Consider the following 16,257-nt stretch of genomic DNA (forward strand, 5'->3'; position numbering starts at 1 on the left):
AGATTTGACCTTCCGATCACCTTCCTTGAGATAAGGGTCCTGTCTGCGAGAGGGTCCTGCCTGTTTAGTGGCCTTGACCCCACCAGAGAGCTGCATGAAGGACAGAACCCTTTTCAGGAACCGCCTCATCTTCTGGTTTCCAGAAAACACGTTAAAAATCTGGTGGCCACCTGGCCACTAAGCTTCTCTGGGGAGGCGAAGCCATTGGGTGAAACTCCGTGCAAGGCAGTAGAAGGGAAGCCTGGTTGTGAGAAACCGCCCAGACTGCGGGAATATGTCATCACAGAGCACGGGAGAGCACGGACAGTAACACTCAGTACTGGTTTCCACATAAACCTCTTTATTTTCACCTCAGAAGCTCTTGAGCTTTTCAGCTCCTACCAAAGGAGAAAACAGTCTCTCTGTGCCCATTGGTCCCGAAAAAGCCCTGCAATTCGCGGAGTAATAAAATCAGGACCTGAAGGGGTCCCTGGGGGGCTCAGTGGGTGAAGCGTCTGCCTTAGGCTCGGGTTGTGATCCCAGGGTGCTGGGATCGAGCCCCACGTGGGGCTCCCTGCTCAGCGGGGAGCCTGCTTCTCCTCTCTTCCCTCCTTCTGCTCTCTCTCCGAAATAAAAAAAAAATCTTAAAAAAAATAAAAAAGAAAAAATCAAGACCTGAAACACCACAGAGAAAGAACTCACTGTCTGTTTACAGGGTCGAACAGTCTATGCCTCACTGCCGGTCGCACTGAATTCCATACCTCAAATATTTCTTCTCTGGATACTTCGATGCGGCAGTGACCCGCCTGGGGTTGCTGCAGTGAAAGTTCGTGTCTGAGGACCTTCAGCTTCTGGACTAAATCTCTTTCGTATCTCTGGGCGGGAAGCTCCTCGTCTTCCACAGAGCCCTCGCTAGGCAATGGCAGCGGCTGGCTGGGCTCCTTTAGCTGGCACTGGTGACTTGAGAAGAACAGAAGCATCGAGGTCACTCCACAAGTAAAAGCCAATGGAGCCGTAAGGAATGCCCCCCCCCCCACCCCGCACCGAGCAACCGGGAGTCATTACACAGAACTTCGAGAAAAAAATGTTCTGCTAACATAACCATGTTATTTCTAAGCCCACTCATAAAATTCCAGTAAAATCAAGGACTAGGACTAGAAGAGGGATGGGCATTTGTCTAGTCCAGGTTTTGCCCCCAAGGGCAGCTGTCAACAAGAAGAGCTACATGGGCTCTTACGTTCTGGAGGACACAACAAACCCGGGACCCTGAACATGGGATCCAAGGTTAACTCCCAGTTCCAAGCTGTCCGGGAATGACGGGCACAGGAAAAGGCTCCGATGAGGAGCATTTCAGGCTGCAGCAGCCCCTCCAGGTGGTGACGAGCGAGCACTAAGGAGAAGCTTCCTTTCGATGTCCCTCGTTCTAAGGGCCACACACTCCCTCGGAGAGCTGTGTGTGGAAGCTTCGAGAAAGGAGCTGTACTGAGTACAGGCTTCCCTCTCGGGGTGAGTTTTATTGAGGCTCCATCAAGGAAAGGTGGCCACGATACAGCTCGCGGCTCACCTGGGAGTCTGTATCATGCGCTTGTCTACAACTCTTTATTTTACTTAACGCTTACTCTCCACGAACAACGCAGTAGATAAGAGAATTGTTAGTAGAAAACATTAAATTATGAATGTCAGAGGTCAACAAAGATTTTATGAAAAGTCTTACTTCATGATGTGATGTAATCTTGGGTCTGTAAACTGGGTTGTTCGGTTATTATGATCTACAAAATATATTCTCCCCGAAACCGTACTTCGGACTTCCCAACCTGGTGGCAGTGGTCCAAGTTCATCACAATTCACACTGTTAAGGTCTCTACCAAAATGGAAGATAACAGAGAGGTTTGTCCGTCTGTGTGTGGAGGCGGAAGACCGAAACTTCAGCGAGAGGTGCCACAGGAGACCCCGATCGACGCGGCCGTGGCTCCGTTCCACTAAAAGGGGGCGGTCACGTTGCTACTTACGCCACACTCCCACCGAGTCCAGGCTTGTGCGCTGCTGGTGGCAGCAACACCCGAGAGACAAAAACGGAGCCCTCAGAGCCTGTAGCCGTGATGGGGAACCTGGTCCACCCGGGGAACAGCCTTTCTTACACTGAAGAGGGCCAAGTAGCAGGAAGTAGCTCAAACTCTCTGAATTTACAAGCTAAATTAAATGCTCCGAGGTCACAGAGGCATATTAACATGCCTCCCAAATCTCTCAGTTCTAAGCAGGTGTGCCCGGAATCGGCATTCTCAGGCTCCACTGGGCTCCGTGCCACAAGTGTTTCTGATCCCAGCCCCGTGGTCAGTGACCGCAACACAGTCCAGTCACGGTGGGGCACAACATCATTGACCAGGTCGCTTGTCTAATTAGCACAGTGGGTACTAAAGGGACACCTCATTCATTTGCAGGTAATATTTCCATTCTAATTATAGATCCTGAATCTTAAATTCAACAGAGACTCAGAAAGTCAGCAACGGGAAGCTTGTTCTCAGAAGAAACGAATTATGAATAGAAAGGAAACGAACATTACTAAAACTATCATTAGGTAGTAATGCTATTCTAAAACAAAACGAATTTCGAAAAAGAAAGCAAAACACAGAAAAAAAAAAAGAAACTTAACTCGGGGATGGGATGGGGGAAGGGCAGGGGTCTCTCTGACCTGGGCTCGGATGTATGGCCTTGTAGAAGGAATTCGTATAGAAAAGCTTCATCTCCCCCAGGAATGGTCCCCAAGGGACTGAGGCAATAGTGACAGTAAAGTAGGAGAGAGAAAGGGTGATAGAGTCTTTGTATTTCCTCTGTCATGTCTTCTTATGGAAAACTTTCACCCCATACAACAGTAGAGAGAGACCATTAACGAATAACCCACTCGGACCATTACCGACTCATCATCCACCTGTTTCAAACACGCCGCTACTCACTAACCCCCACCCCGCCCCGGCCCCCATGATCTGAAGCAAACCCTGCCTCTCCTATCATTCATCCATTGTTTATTTTTTGTTGAAAATGACAGCATTACGCCTTGAAGGGCTCTTTGGATTTTCAAGCAAGAGCACATTTGATTTCACCTAGGGGCGAGGGTCTTTCCAGTGACGGGATCTGATTTCAAGATCCTGCTCTCTCAGGGACAGCAGCAGCTGTGTGACAACAGCAGCGACCCGGTTACCGAGAGGAGTCCGAAGGGGGCAACAGAGCTGGGACTCCAACCCAGAGCGCCTGCGTCCAAACCCTGGGACTCCCCCTCTCGGCGCTGCCACACTTCTTCCAGCCCGAGGGGTACTACCATCCAGCAGAGGGCCGGTGGGGAGACAGGGGGAGCCCCCCCGAAACTACTGGAGAAAGGGCTCTGACCGTGCCATTCTAGAAAACCCACCTTGGTATCCTGGGGTCGTGCCACGTGCTGACTCCAGTCTGTGTGTGCAAAAAGTAAACTTGGCCCTGCACCGTTGTCCTTTGTTCTGCACGAGAAACCAGAGGGGGCAGCGAGGGTCAAGTCCAAGGACAGTTGTCAAAGCACCTTCACGGCACAGAGCCTAACTAAGCCTCCTCTTGGTTTTCTTTTGAATCACAGGGACACGGGGCAGCGGGGAGCTTCCGCCGGCCCGGCTGGTGTCCCAAGCCCTGCAGGTACTTACTGTCCGGGGGGCTCGGCCCACTCCCACCCGCCGAAGCGGTGCTCCCCTTCCCGGGCCACAGCCCGCAAAGCACAGGACACATAGCCCCCTTGGCACTGCCCTCCGCCTGAGCCCAGTCACCAATGGCCACTCTCACGTCTGCTACTCTCTGCGCATCTCCATACCTTCCTCGTTCCCCGGGCTCTCCGCTCAGGGCGGTCAGATGCGCCCTTTCCCTCATGCCCGGCGCAGGCCTTCCCACACTCACGCCACTGTGTGCTGCACGTACCCATCCAGCCCACGCATCATCTTGCATATATATATATATTTTTTTTTTAGTCTTCATTTGCCTAAAACGTTCACACGATTGCTAAACTGGGAGAGCAGAGCAGTTGCTGACACATTCACGATTTATCACCACCTTTTTTACTTGTCCTTATTCTGACACAGCCGCCGTATGGCCCGGCTCTGCCACATGGGCAGTCGGGGCACGGACGAGTCACAACAAAAGGAGCCACGGCAGCTACTAAGGGGGATGGCGGGGTAGAGTCTCTCACCATAGCCTTCGGGCAGTTCTGGTGACTGGTGGCCGTGGGGTCGGTTCTGAGGCGTCTGGAGAGACCCCCGGACCTCGGGATTTCGGAGTCGCTGCGCCTGGAGTCTCTGATCTTGACTCGGGGACTCCAGAAACCTGCAGTCCCCTCCCCCTGCAGCAGCAGCGGTGCTGTCTGTGTACGGGGCCGGCTCCTCCATGAAGCAGCTGAGTGGCCTCCCGGGCCCCGAGTCTTCATACACGGTTCTAGAAAGGAGAGCAGCACAGCGCGCATGGGGCCCCCAGCCTGAGACAAGCACCTAAAAACTGACCGCGGAGCCCCCACACCTGTTACTGGGCTTTCCCTCCACAGAGATGCGCCCAGCACCCAGATGTAGGAAATTCGTTCTGTCCTGTTTAAACAGACAGATTTCTTCGAGACCCACAAGCAGCCAAGGGGAGCCCTGCGGGAAGCACGACCGAGGCCACGTGCAGGATGCGGGCATGGGGAGAGCTGAACGACTGATAAACCCGACCTTGCACTCTAAGGAGCTCGTGGAGTGAGATTTCATGTTTCTGGCTTTAAAATCAAATCCAAATACTCCATTTCCCTCATTACTTTACTGTATAATAGAACTCGCGGTTATGTAAAGCGCTGCACTGACTTAAAGTATTCTCGAGCGTACATCTCTACCTCCTGAACAATTCTGAAGACAATTTACCTTAATAGGCTATTCCCCTCACAAGTAGTTTCTAGAAGCATCTTACACTGAAAACTTTCAAACATGCACAAATTGAGAGACTGCCTCCACGGCCCACCCCCGCCAGCCCCCCGGACTCCTCGTCCAGCTACGACAACAGCCAGCTCCTAGCTACTCCTCTGCTCTCTGCTAGATTATCCTGAAACCAATCCCAGCGTGTTTCCGTTTCATCCTTCCAGCAGATAATCTCGAGAAGATAAGGACTTTTTCCATGATCACAAATGAAAAAAAGGGCATTGATTTTTTTTTTTTTTAATATCATCAAACACCGGTGTCCAAATTTCTCCAGTCATTAATCAGGATCTAACAGAGGTCCCCACACTGCATAGGGCTCTTAAATCTCTTTTATTATTAATTTGTAGATTCTCTTCCTTTTTATTTATTCCTCCTGTGATACAGATGTCCAAGACGGCGTGGTCCCCCACACTCTACCGAGCGCCCCCTCTGGACACTGCTCTGTGCCCTCCCGCAGGGGAGGTCGGCTCATTCCTCCGACCGGATTTCCAAGAGCTACGTCAATGTCAGATCACCTCTCTTTGGTGGTATTTTAGCAACTATTAATGATTGCTGCCCAGCTCCATGAAGGCACCTGGGCATCACAAAACTAGGACAGTGACCATAGCGTTTTTAAAATTTTAAGTGTTTCACAGCTTTTTTTGTTCAGTGTCATGTCGAGAATTTTTCATATATTTGATGTGTCCCTGTCTGTTGTAGTTATATTTCTTACTGATGCTCAAACTCCCATCTCTGGCCAGGGAAAACCTCTTTGAATTGGATCCCGAGGAATCTTGCGGGCATGGTGGCACTCATCTGTACAGCTTCCTTTACAAACACGGAAACCCAAACCCGGCCTGTAGCGCGAAGTGCTTTCCTGCATGCCACGCGCTCAGCACGCAGGTGCAAAGGCTACAGTCAGGGACGAAGAGAGCCCAGGGCTGCAGAGATGCGAGCGGCCACGGCCACGGGGATACGTACCCTTCGTTCTCTAACAGTCCCCTGCAGTCCACCACGGAGCCTCCAGTGCCTATCCTGTCCCGTGTCTGTAAACTGACTAAAACAGAGAAGAACGTGTTGCATTAGAAACCAGCGGCATTTCATACAACTGTCACACAGTGAGCCACTGCCAATGTGTAACTTCCGTACGCTATTACTACACAAAGCGAGGCACGTGTACACACAGAAACGTATCTACTGCCAGGCTCTCCAGTATGAAGCACTGACTCTGCGAGCCGCTTGGAACAGTCCTGGGAAATGCGGAGAAGGGGGTGCTGCGTTTGTACCCGCCCCATAAAAGATAACAGATTCACAATAGTCGCTTCCTCTAAGTTACCTCATTTTTAAGGAAGATCTTTAATGACACAGAGAGCGCTTCCAGTATCTGCAAAGTCTAGATGAATTTAAATATTTATCCTCTATCCCTACTGTGAACAACAAACACACGTATAACGTTGCTTCTAGATACTCGTTTTTTCCCCCCGGCACACCACTCCCCGGAGAAAAAGAAATCACAAATGGAAAAGCATTAAGTGAGAACTTTCTCATTACGACAGTTTTCAGGATGCGTAACCACCTGTTCATTTATTTTGAGTCAAGTCTCTTCAAAGACAGTGCCTGCAAGATTTGGGGTCCTAACTCACTCGGGTATGCTGCTGAACTGCTGGGTTTTCTCCACCTCCTTGCAATGCACGTGGGAATTACCCTAAAACACTAATAAAATAAGGTGGATAACAGAACAAGCCACCTCACAGGGAAAGTGCTTCCAACGGGATACCTCTTGCCAACACTTGTAACTTTAGCATATCTCATTTTTCTCCCTCCTCCACAGTTCAGTCCTAACTCTATAAAATCCCGATTATGTGGACGTCTTCCGAAGTCATCCTTGCTTTGTACACACACACACACACACAGTAGGTCTTCCTGAAGAAACCAGTTCTTGGCCCTCGCATGTGTGGCCACATTTCTTATCATGTGCCTTGGAAGAGACATTGACAAATTAATCGTCCATGAATGAGGTGCTTCAAATGATATTTGAAATTCTAACCTGAAATCTTTTGGGAGCCTAGTCATGGTCCTCAACTTGGGATGACAGGATGAAGGGAATTAGATAAAATAAGAAAACCACACAAGATGAACGTTTTTAGTGCTGAAAAGATGGCCCCGGATGTGGCCTGTCCTTTGACATCAGTCACCACTGTCAGTGCCTGCGTGTGCTTTCTCGGTGAGGAAGCGCCGAATGTGAAAGTCTGTAAAAGCATCTCTTTATACAGATGAGAAAGTTCTTACCCACTATTTGGCCACGAACTGCATCAGTATCTGAGGGGTTTAGTTTGCATAGATCCAAACGCTGGTCTGCAAACAAACAATTCAAAACTTAACCCAGGGAAATGTTAACTAGGGAGGAAGGCAGGAATTGTGTATTTCAGTATTCAAAAGGAAAAAAAAAAAAAAAAGATGCCTCATAAGCCTTCTTCGGTTGGATGGAGAGGCAGAAAAGCATTTGGTTCTTACATCCGGTATCTTTTAATCGGCTGATGGCGTTGGAGAGCAGTCGCACGCAGCCCAGAAAGCCAGCCCCCTGCTTTTTGTGGATTTTCTTGTGGTTCCACACGCTGATGGTTATGGAATCCGTTTTGCCGACATACCTGAAAATGTGCAAACTCTGGTTTAATTGTCTTTCTGAGTTAGGATAGCCCACTGAGAGCTCAGCTGATGGACCTGTTGGTACAGAAGAGCCCCTTGAACACGATGGGGACCCTCTGGTCCACATCTAACGGGCACTCAATAAATACATATCGACTCACATCGATGGTGTGGGAAGAGGCCTCCAGCCAGTTATAGAAGAAGCAAATGGACATAACTGCATCGTAACAATAGTCTGAGGACAGAGACTCGCTGTATTTGCACAGCTCCAAAGGACAACCGCAGGATTCATAAATTCCCACCAATTAGGCTTCACTGCAGAATACCAGTTTGCACCAAGGGGCCTTACAAACCCAAAGATCCACCCGAGGCACACTACAGAGCCCTAACGCAGACATTACACCCCAGCTGCTGCCCGTGCAAGTCAACCACAGAGGGCAGCTTTCGGGACAAGGAGTGACCACCCCTCTCCAAGCCACCTGGGATTCTTGAGTGTAACTGCAGTGAGTCTTGGAATCCAGTTCCTAAACATCCCACCCAAACTCAGTGCAATCCGTATCCTACGAAACCAAGAATCACTCCACATTCCTTCGATGAATGGAGGTGGATGTAAAACAGTGGTTTTCAAAGTGCAATCCGTCTTAGGAACGAAGGTAAATTCTCTGATGGTTGCATAGGCTGAGAGACATTCAACCATACCAAACGATATTTTCTCTTCTAGAAAATCTACCTGTACTAAGAAGTGGGGTTTAATTTTATTTATTTATTTATTTATTTAAGATTTTATTGATTTATTTGACACAGAGAGAGAGATCACAAGTAGGCAGAGAGGCAGACAGAGGGGGAGGGGGAAGCAGGCTCCCCGCTGAGCAGAGAGCCCGATGCGGGGCTCGATCCCAGGACCCTGAGATCATGACCTGAGCTGAAGGCAGAGCCTTAACCCACTGAGCCACTCAGGCACCCAAAAATGGGATTTTAAAAGATGGAAATATACATAATACATTTGCATAATAAGTATGAATAATAACGCATTTTTTAAAAGATTTTATTTGTAAATAATCTCTACACCCAGCGTGGGGGGCTCGAACTCACAATCCTGAGTTCCATGCTCCACAGACTCAGCCAGTCAGACGTGCCGAAAATAATACATTAATTAATTAATAATGTCTGCCTTTGGCTCAGGTCCTGATCCCAGGGTCCAGGGATGAAGGCTTGCATTGGGCTCCCTGCTCGGAGGGAGCCTGCTTCTCCCTCTACCCTTCTCCCCTGCTCATGATCTCTCTCGCTCTCTTTCAAATAAATAAATAAATAAAATATTTTTAAAAATAAATAAAGTAAAGCTCTACAACCAAGTTTAGACTTTCACTGGAAAAGATAAACAACAACAAAACAGCATACAGAGGACCTGAACTGTGGCTTCTATTTTTCCTGTTAACATGGCCAGGAGATCGAAAAGTTTGAAAACCACAGTTACAGAAGCAAACCATAAAAATCCGTGAAAATGTCAAACACAAGAACTTCCAGGTATGTGGACTCTAAAATTAGGCAGGATGTATCCATTTGGCCATCCAGTAAGAAATTAGTAAATCATTTTTATCTTTATTATTAAATGCTTCTCTTAAAAGCTAGATATCTACTTTCCTGGGGCTCCCCAAACGGCTTATACAATATTTGACTCACAGATCATAGTGCTGGTTCCACTTGGGGTCCAACGTGTTTTTCACAGTGTCCGTTGAGTGGCACTGCCCAGATCCATCCACCACAATCTTTGCAAAGGGGTCGGGGAGTCCTAAAGGAGAGAGGACAGCCACACCTCGATGAGACTACAGATCCCTCCACGGGACACAGAACACAGCCCTACAGGCCACAGAGAGCTGCAAGATCATCTAATTTGGTGAAGATCACCCTGCTGCATTTTACTCTCTAATTTAGGGTCGATTTGATGAGCAAAGTAAGTTCTTGCTAGTTAGCTTCCTAAGAAAGGCAACTCAGTATAATGGCACTCGCAGATTTTTAGAGGCTAGAAAACGATAAAAAGGTTTAAATTCAAAATTTCATTTCCGATGATCACGAAGCGGGCTAATTAGCTGGAAGAAAAGGGGTCTGTAATTAATTGTATTTAAACTCTCTAAAAAATAACCTAGAAATCTTGTTTATTGATCTTTGTCTAGTTTATCTATGGACACAAGTGTTCAACAAGTCTTAATCAGGAAGGTTCCTAAAGGCTGGCGTGTGAATCACATGGATTTACACGATCCAAGAGGTAGCACAGCGCTTTAAAGATACACTTAGATGGGGGCCACTACTCCCGGGCTTCCCAGCTACTTAAATAAAGCCCGTAAGCCCAAGTTTAAAGTGTGAATAATACCACTTAAGAGTTGAGCAGCACTCTTGTGAGAATCAGAAAGAGTGAAAAATTTCATGCTGCAGGCACCTGCTCTATTGAATTTTTTTAAGTTAAGGGTTAACTTTTTCCTGCAGAAAAGGATCACCATTCTATCTTTTGCACTTTTATTTTTTTTTATACTTCCTTTCATCATGAGGCTTTCAAGATGTGATTTAATTTCTAAAATTTGACTAACAATTTGACTCAAACCCAGCTATTTTATAGAACAAATGTCTCGTGTGTATTTGAGCTGAGAACACTTCATCCAGCAGAAAGCAATGTATTGATGGGTGGAAAGACAGAAAACAGGGTGCAGCCGGAACAGGGAATGAGAGAGACCATTTTTCTGGTATGAGTTATTAACTCCATGCCTCGCAGCTAAGGAGCCTCTGCATTGTAGTCAACTTGGAAATGAAGTTGTTCAAATGATAGATCTATTCAGCAAAGGGCAGAACTCTTCCGGGGAATAAACCCAGGAGTTTTTTAAAAGTTGACATTGCAAAAACATGTGAGGAATATTAATGTGGTTAAGAGAGCAAAAGCAGGTGTGTACTTACTGAAGAAGTCTTTCTTTGCAAGGTTCTTGGCACATAATACTGAAAACAAACAGAAATCTAGAGTTAGCATTCATGGAAAAGATGTTCACCACCATCAGCGAAAAGTTGTTCACTGCCATCACACCCACCAGGTCTGGTTGTGTTGCCCCAACCCCGCAACGGCCCCCAATTCACGTCAAAGCCCTAAGCCCAATGTGTTGGCGTCTGGAAGTGGAACATTTAGGAAGTGCTCAGGTTTCGATGAGCCCATCAGGGTGGGGCCCTCATGGTGGGATTAGTGCCCCAACAAGAAGAGACCCCAGAGCTTGCTCTCGCAGCAAGATGGTGGCTGTCTCAATGCCACAAGAGGGTCCTCACCAAGACCCACATCCGCCAGCGCCTTGATTTTAGGCTTTTCCATCCTCTAGAACCAGAAATACATGTCGTTTAAGTCATGTCATCTATGGTATTTTGTTAGGGCAGCACAAATGACTGAGACCTAAGTCTACATTTGCAATGGGGAAAAAAAATCTAGAACTTCTCTTTGCCAGTGAGTATCTTTCAAGTTTAGTACTATGCTAAACAAAACACCTGACAAGTAACTAGAAAATATTTTCTCCTCCAATTGGAAATCAACTGTAACAAATATAAGATGTTTTCATTTAAACTTTAAATGTTAAACATACAGAGATAAATTTATCAATATGCTCTTAGAACCACACAGAATCCCATGAACGCCAATTCAAATTAAGACCTACAATATTTACTTTATAGCTCCTGCTGAGAGCAACAAAAGGAACTGCATTTTGGACATCCGGAGAAATAACACAATATCGCAAATGCTAGATAAGAGAAAGCAAGGGAGACTGATGGAAAATATGAGACCACCATCAAGTGATGTGAAACACAAATGACAAAAATGCGTATTAAGAATTTAGCACAATGGGGCGCCTGGGTGGCTCCGTGGGTTAAAAAAGCCTCTACCTTCGGCTCAGGTCCTGGGATCGAGCCCCGAATTGGGCTCTCTGCTCAGGAGAGAGCCTGTTTCCCTTCCTCTCTGCCTATTTGTGACCCTCTGTCAAATAAATAAATAAAATCTTTAAAAAAAGAGAGAGAGAATTTAGCACAGGGGCACATGGGTGGCTCTGTCAGTTAAGCATCCGACTCTTGGTTTCAGCTCAAGTCATCATCTCAGGGTCGTGAGATCGAGCCTGGCGAGGGGCTCCAGGCTAAGGGTAGAGATTCTCTCCCTTGTCCCTCTGCCCCTCCTTCTCTCTCTCTCTCAAATAAATAAATAAATCCTAAAAAAAATTTAGCACAATGTTGGCACATAGAATACAATAAATGCTGTTATCATTATTTTAAACGACAAGGCGGCATCAATTACTGTGAAAAAATTTTGTTCTGCCAGCTGTTCCATGATTAAAGCTACCACCGCAAGGGAAAACACACCAATGTCACTTTTCCAGCGCTCCACAAATTTTGCCAGTTTTTAAGAATACAGTGCTTTGCTATGAACATATCATTTTTATGTATATTCATATACATTGTTCCGTCAACTTTTCACTTGGCATACTTCTACGTCACAGCTTTATGAGAGATAATTCCTATACTATACAATTCATCTAAAGCATAAAATTCAGTGGGGTTTTGTATATTCACAGGTTGCAAAAGCCCCACTATCGATTTTAGAACATTTTCCTCATCCGCCGGAAGAGATTCCATACTCATTAGCTAGGACTCCTCACCCTCCTCCTAGCCGACCTCTAAGCTACTGTATGTTTCCGTGGAGTTGCCCTCTGGACAGTTCACAGAAGCAATCACAGCGTATGTGGCATTTTGTGACCGGCTTCTTCCACGGCGCGTGTTTTTAAAGTTCACCCATGTTGTAGCGTGAATCAGTACTTGGTTCCCCTCCGTAACGGAGTGATACCCTATTGTACGGACAGACTGCATTTTCTTTCTCCATTCATCAGCTCAGAGACATCTGGGTTGTTTCCAATTTCAGGCTATTGGGAGTGATCCCATACAAGCTGGGATGCAGACCTAGATTTTATTTTTCTTGTTGGGAATCTCTGAGGCATTACGTCTAACATTTTGAGCAAGTGCCCGGCTGTTCCCCATGGCACTGGCACTATTTCATCGTCCCACCAGCAACATCTTGACGGCTCCAATTTCTCCACACCCTAATACTTGTTATTGTCTGTCTCTGTGGTTCTTCATCTCTGTGGTTTTAATTTGCACTTCTCTGATGACTCATGACATGTCTTGTCCTTATTAGCTATTGGTAAATGTTCTTTGGAGAAATTTCTATTTAAACTTCTTTGCCCATTTTTCAATTGGGTGATTTGCCTTTTTCTGTCAGAATTCTTTATTCTAAATATGTAGATTTCTATAGAGAAGCTAACCTTATCAGATATAGGATTTGCAAATATTCTCCCATTCTGGGGGTTTTCATCTTCTTGATGGTGTTTTTTATTTATCTATTTATTTTTAAAGATTTTATTTATTTATTTGACAGACTGAGATCACAAGTAGGCAGAGAGGCAGGTAGAGAGAGAGAGAGGGAGAAGCAGGCTTCCTGCTGAGCAGAGAGCCTGATGCGGGGCTCGATCCCAGGACCCTGGGATCAGACCTGAGCCGAAGGCAGCAACTTAACCAACTGAGCCACCCAAGCACCCTCCCTAAGTATTTTAATCTTTTGGGTACTATTGCAAATGGAATTGTTTCCTTAATTACATTTTCAGATGATTCTAGTGTATAGAAATACAACTGGTTTTTGTACATTCAACTTGTATCTTATAACTTTGCTGAACTCATTTATTAGCTCTAATACTTGATTATTTTGAATTTTCTGTATAAAGATCATACCATCTGCAGATACAGTTTTACTTCTTCCTTTCCAATCTGGATACTTTTAAAAAATTTCTCCTGCCTAACTGCCCACTACCTCCAATACGAGACTGAACAGCAGGGGCGGGGCACTCATCTTGGTTCTGACCTTAGGGGGAAAGCATTCAGACTTTCAACCACTGAGTAGGATATTAGCTGGGGGGGGTTTTCGTAGATGCCCTATATTTGGCTTGGGAAGTTTCCTTCTGTTCCTAGTTTGTTGAGTGTTTTTATCATGAAGTGCCATTAGCTTTTGTCAAATACTTTTTCTGCATCACTAAGATGGTCATTTAGTGTTTGTCTTGTATCCATTGGTATGATACAGTACATTGATTCTCAGGTGGTAAACCAACCTGCATTTGTAGATAAATTCTTCAACATTTTATTTATTTATTTATTTATTTATTTGACAGATGGAGACCACAAGCAGGCACAGAGGCAGGCGGGGGGTGGGGGGAAGCAGACTCCCTGCTGAACAGAGAGCCTGACGTGGGGCCCAATCCCAGGACCCCAAGACCATGACCCGAGCCAAAGGCAGAGGCTTAACCCACTGAGCCACACAGGTGCCCCTCGGAGATAAATTCTACTTGGTTATGGCACATAATCCTTTTACGTGCTATATTCAGTTTGTTTGTAATTTATCAAAATTTTTTTGTCTACATTCATAATGGATATTGGTCTATAGTTTTTTTTAACCAGAGTGACACTAACTTCATAAAATAGGTGAGAAGTGTTCACTCTTAGTTCTTTTTTTTTTTTTTTAATATTTTATTTATTCATTTGACAGACAGGGATCACAAGTAGGCAGAGAGGCCGGCAGAGAGAGAGGAGGAAGCAGGCGCTCTGCAGAGCAGAGAGCCCGATGTGGGGCTCGATCCCAGGACCCTGGGATCATGACCTGAGCCGAAGGCAGAAGCTTTAACCCACTGGGCCACCCAGGCGCCCCTCTTAGTTCTTCTTCAAGTGAAGAAATGGTATTCATTTTTCTATAACATTTAGTAGAATTTGCCAGGAAGCCATATAGGCCTGAGCTTTACCTTGTGGAAAGTGTTTTCAATTACTAATCCAATCTTTTCACTTTTTACATGTCTACTCAGATTTTTTCATTTCTTCTTGAATCAGCTTTGGTAGTTTGTGTCTTTCTAGAATTCTATTAGCTTCACTTTGGTTATCTATTTGTTGGCCTACAGGTGTTTACGGTATCCCCTAATACCTAATTATCCTTTTTACCTCTATATAGTCAGTAGTAATATTTTCTCTTCATTTCTTTATGCCCTTCCTTCCCAAGGGATGGACACACACACACACACACACACATTTTGTCTCTCTTTGGTCTCCTTCGTGGCTAGATCATAATTCATTATAACCCCTGCTGGTTTGCTTCTGTAATTACAAAAGAAATACTTACAAAAAATGAAAACTTGGAAATGTGTAAGTAGAAAACTCACGACCCTGAAATCTCGTCATTAACTCTCCTTAAGATTCTCCTGACTACTTTCTCATGCTTATTATTCCCACTGAACTTTCAAATCATGTTGAGCAAGTTAAAAAAAAAAAATTACTTAATAAATAAATTTGAGGGGACTTATCTCTTTACAATACTGAGTACTCACATTCTTGAATGTAGTACATTGATCCATTTATTAAATTCTTTAATGCTCTTAAGTGAGGTTTTAAAGTATTTCCTAAAAGTTTCCCACATTTTTAATTGGGTTTATGCTTCAGTGAGTTTTGGTAATTTTGTGAAGGGGAGTGTTCCTTTCACTGCGTTTTCTATTATTTGGATATAGGAAAGCTACTGATTTTCTTGCATTAATTTAAAATCCGCCATCTTTCCACCTCCCTTCAAATGGTTCTGCAGATCTTGTCTCCTTCGACTTCTTTTTTCTCTCCCACAGTTTCAATGTCTCAAAGGCTCTCACGTCAAGCTCAGATGTCCAAAACTAAAGCTGAAATCCTCCCACTCGGCCTAAAAAGCTGGTCCTCTCTCAGGATCCATTACTTCAGACAGCTACACCCATCAGTTGCACAAGCCAGAAATCCATGTGTCATGCTTTTACTTCTCCATCTCTCTGGAGTGTCTCGACTCACCATCTCCACCCTTGTTCAAGTCCCCAACATCAGCCATCACCTAGTAACCTTTTCAAAATTTAAATCTCCTGCCTCCTTCCACACTGGCTTCCCATTGCAAAACTCCAGTCCTGCCATGCTCTAACCCCAACAATCTACCTCCCCTCTTCGGCCTCAAACATTCTCCACCAGCTCCTGGCTCTCGTTTGTCTAAGGTGCTGGTGCCGGGCTGCTTTTGACTAGAAGAATTCTGCTCACATCTCAAAAAAGACGGATCTTTGTTCATATTTACAAAACTAGCGATGTTTTAATTAAAGGCTCATTCCAGTGGAATGTGATGACCTCATGAAGTGGAGAAAATCTCAATAGCATCAGCAAAGACAACCTCGCCTCCCTTTTGTGTTAAAACCATTTAGGGCCATACTGAATCTGGTTCAGTTAAAGGAATTATGATTTCTCCCACTAGAATAACAGTGTGATCTTGTACACTCTAGGAGGTAAAATGATAAACTGTAATTTAGCGCAGCCTAAAATCCCACTCCATCAAGAGACGCCAGTTCTGAATGAGCTTCTGAGGGCACAATGAACAGAAAATGAAGTCTATTTCTCTCAGCGTAGACCACTGCCTGGTTGCTTTGACTCCAACTCTCGGGTCCCCCTCTAGTTCGGACACATCATGTCTCTTACATCCCATGATTTCCTAATCACATGCCAGAATTTCCTATGTCGGGGATAAGTGACAGCGAATTACCGAGGGGGCTGGCCTGCTCCTCTGCCTGCCCCCTGGGTCCCCACCAACAGCAACACCACTCTTGTG

General features: G+C 45.5%; 1 protein-coding gene across 3 annotated transcripts in view; it reads right to left on the minus strand.

Moving 5' to 3' along the window:
- SMURF1 (SMAD specific E3 ubiquitin protein ligase 1) overlaps positions 1 to 16,257 on the minus strand; it is a 106,148-nt gene that overhangs the window by 19,478 nt on the left and 70,413 nt on the right. For 2 of the 3 annotated variants that reach the window (XM_082712720.1, XM_082712719.1), the window contains exons 2-10: positions 10,500 to 10,538; positions 9,237 to 9,345; positions 7,425 to 7,558; positions 7,200 to 7,265; positions 5,892 to 5,967; positions 4,181 to 4,422; positions 3,383 to 3,467; positions 1,694 to 1,840; positions 741 to 939 (exon numbers count right to left, since the gene is read on the minus strand). In XM_082712720.1, the coding sequence (XP_082568846.1) occupies positions 741 to 939; positions 1,694 to 1,840; positions 3,383 to 3,467; positions 4,181 to 4,422; positions 5,892 to 5,967; positions 7,200 to 7,265; positions 7,425 to 7,558; positions 9,237 to 9,345; positions 10,500 to 10,538 (1,097 nt within the window). The remainder of the gene's footprint in view (positions 1 to 740; positions 940 to 1,693; positions 1,841 to 3,382; positions 3,468 to 4,180; positions 4,423 to 5,891; positions 5,968 to 7,199; positions 7,266 to 7,424; positions 7,559 to 9,236; positions 9,346 to 10,499; positions 10,539 to 16,257) is intronic. The other variant, XM_082712721.1, reaches the window with a different exon arrangement.

This window comes from Mustela nivalis (genome assembly GCF_964662115.1).
Source record: "Mustela nivalis genome assembly, chromosome: 19".
Classification (NCBI taxonomy): Eukaryota; Metazoa; Chordata; class Mammalia; order Carnivora; family Mustelidae; genus Mustela; species Mustela nivalis.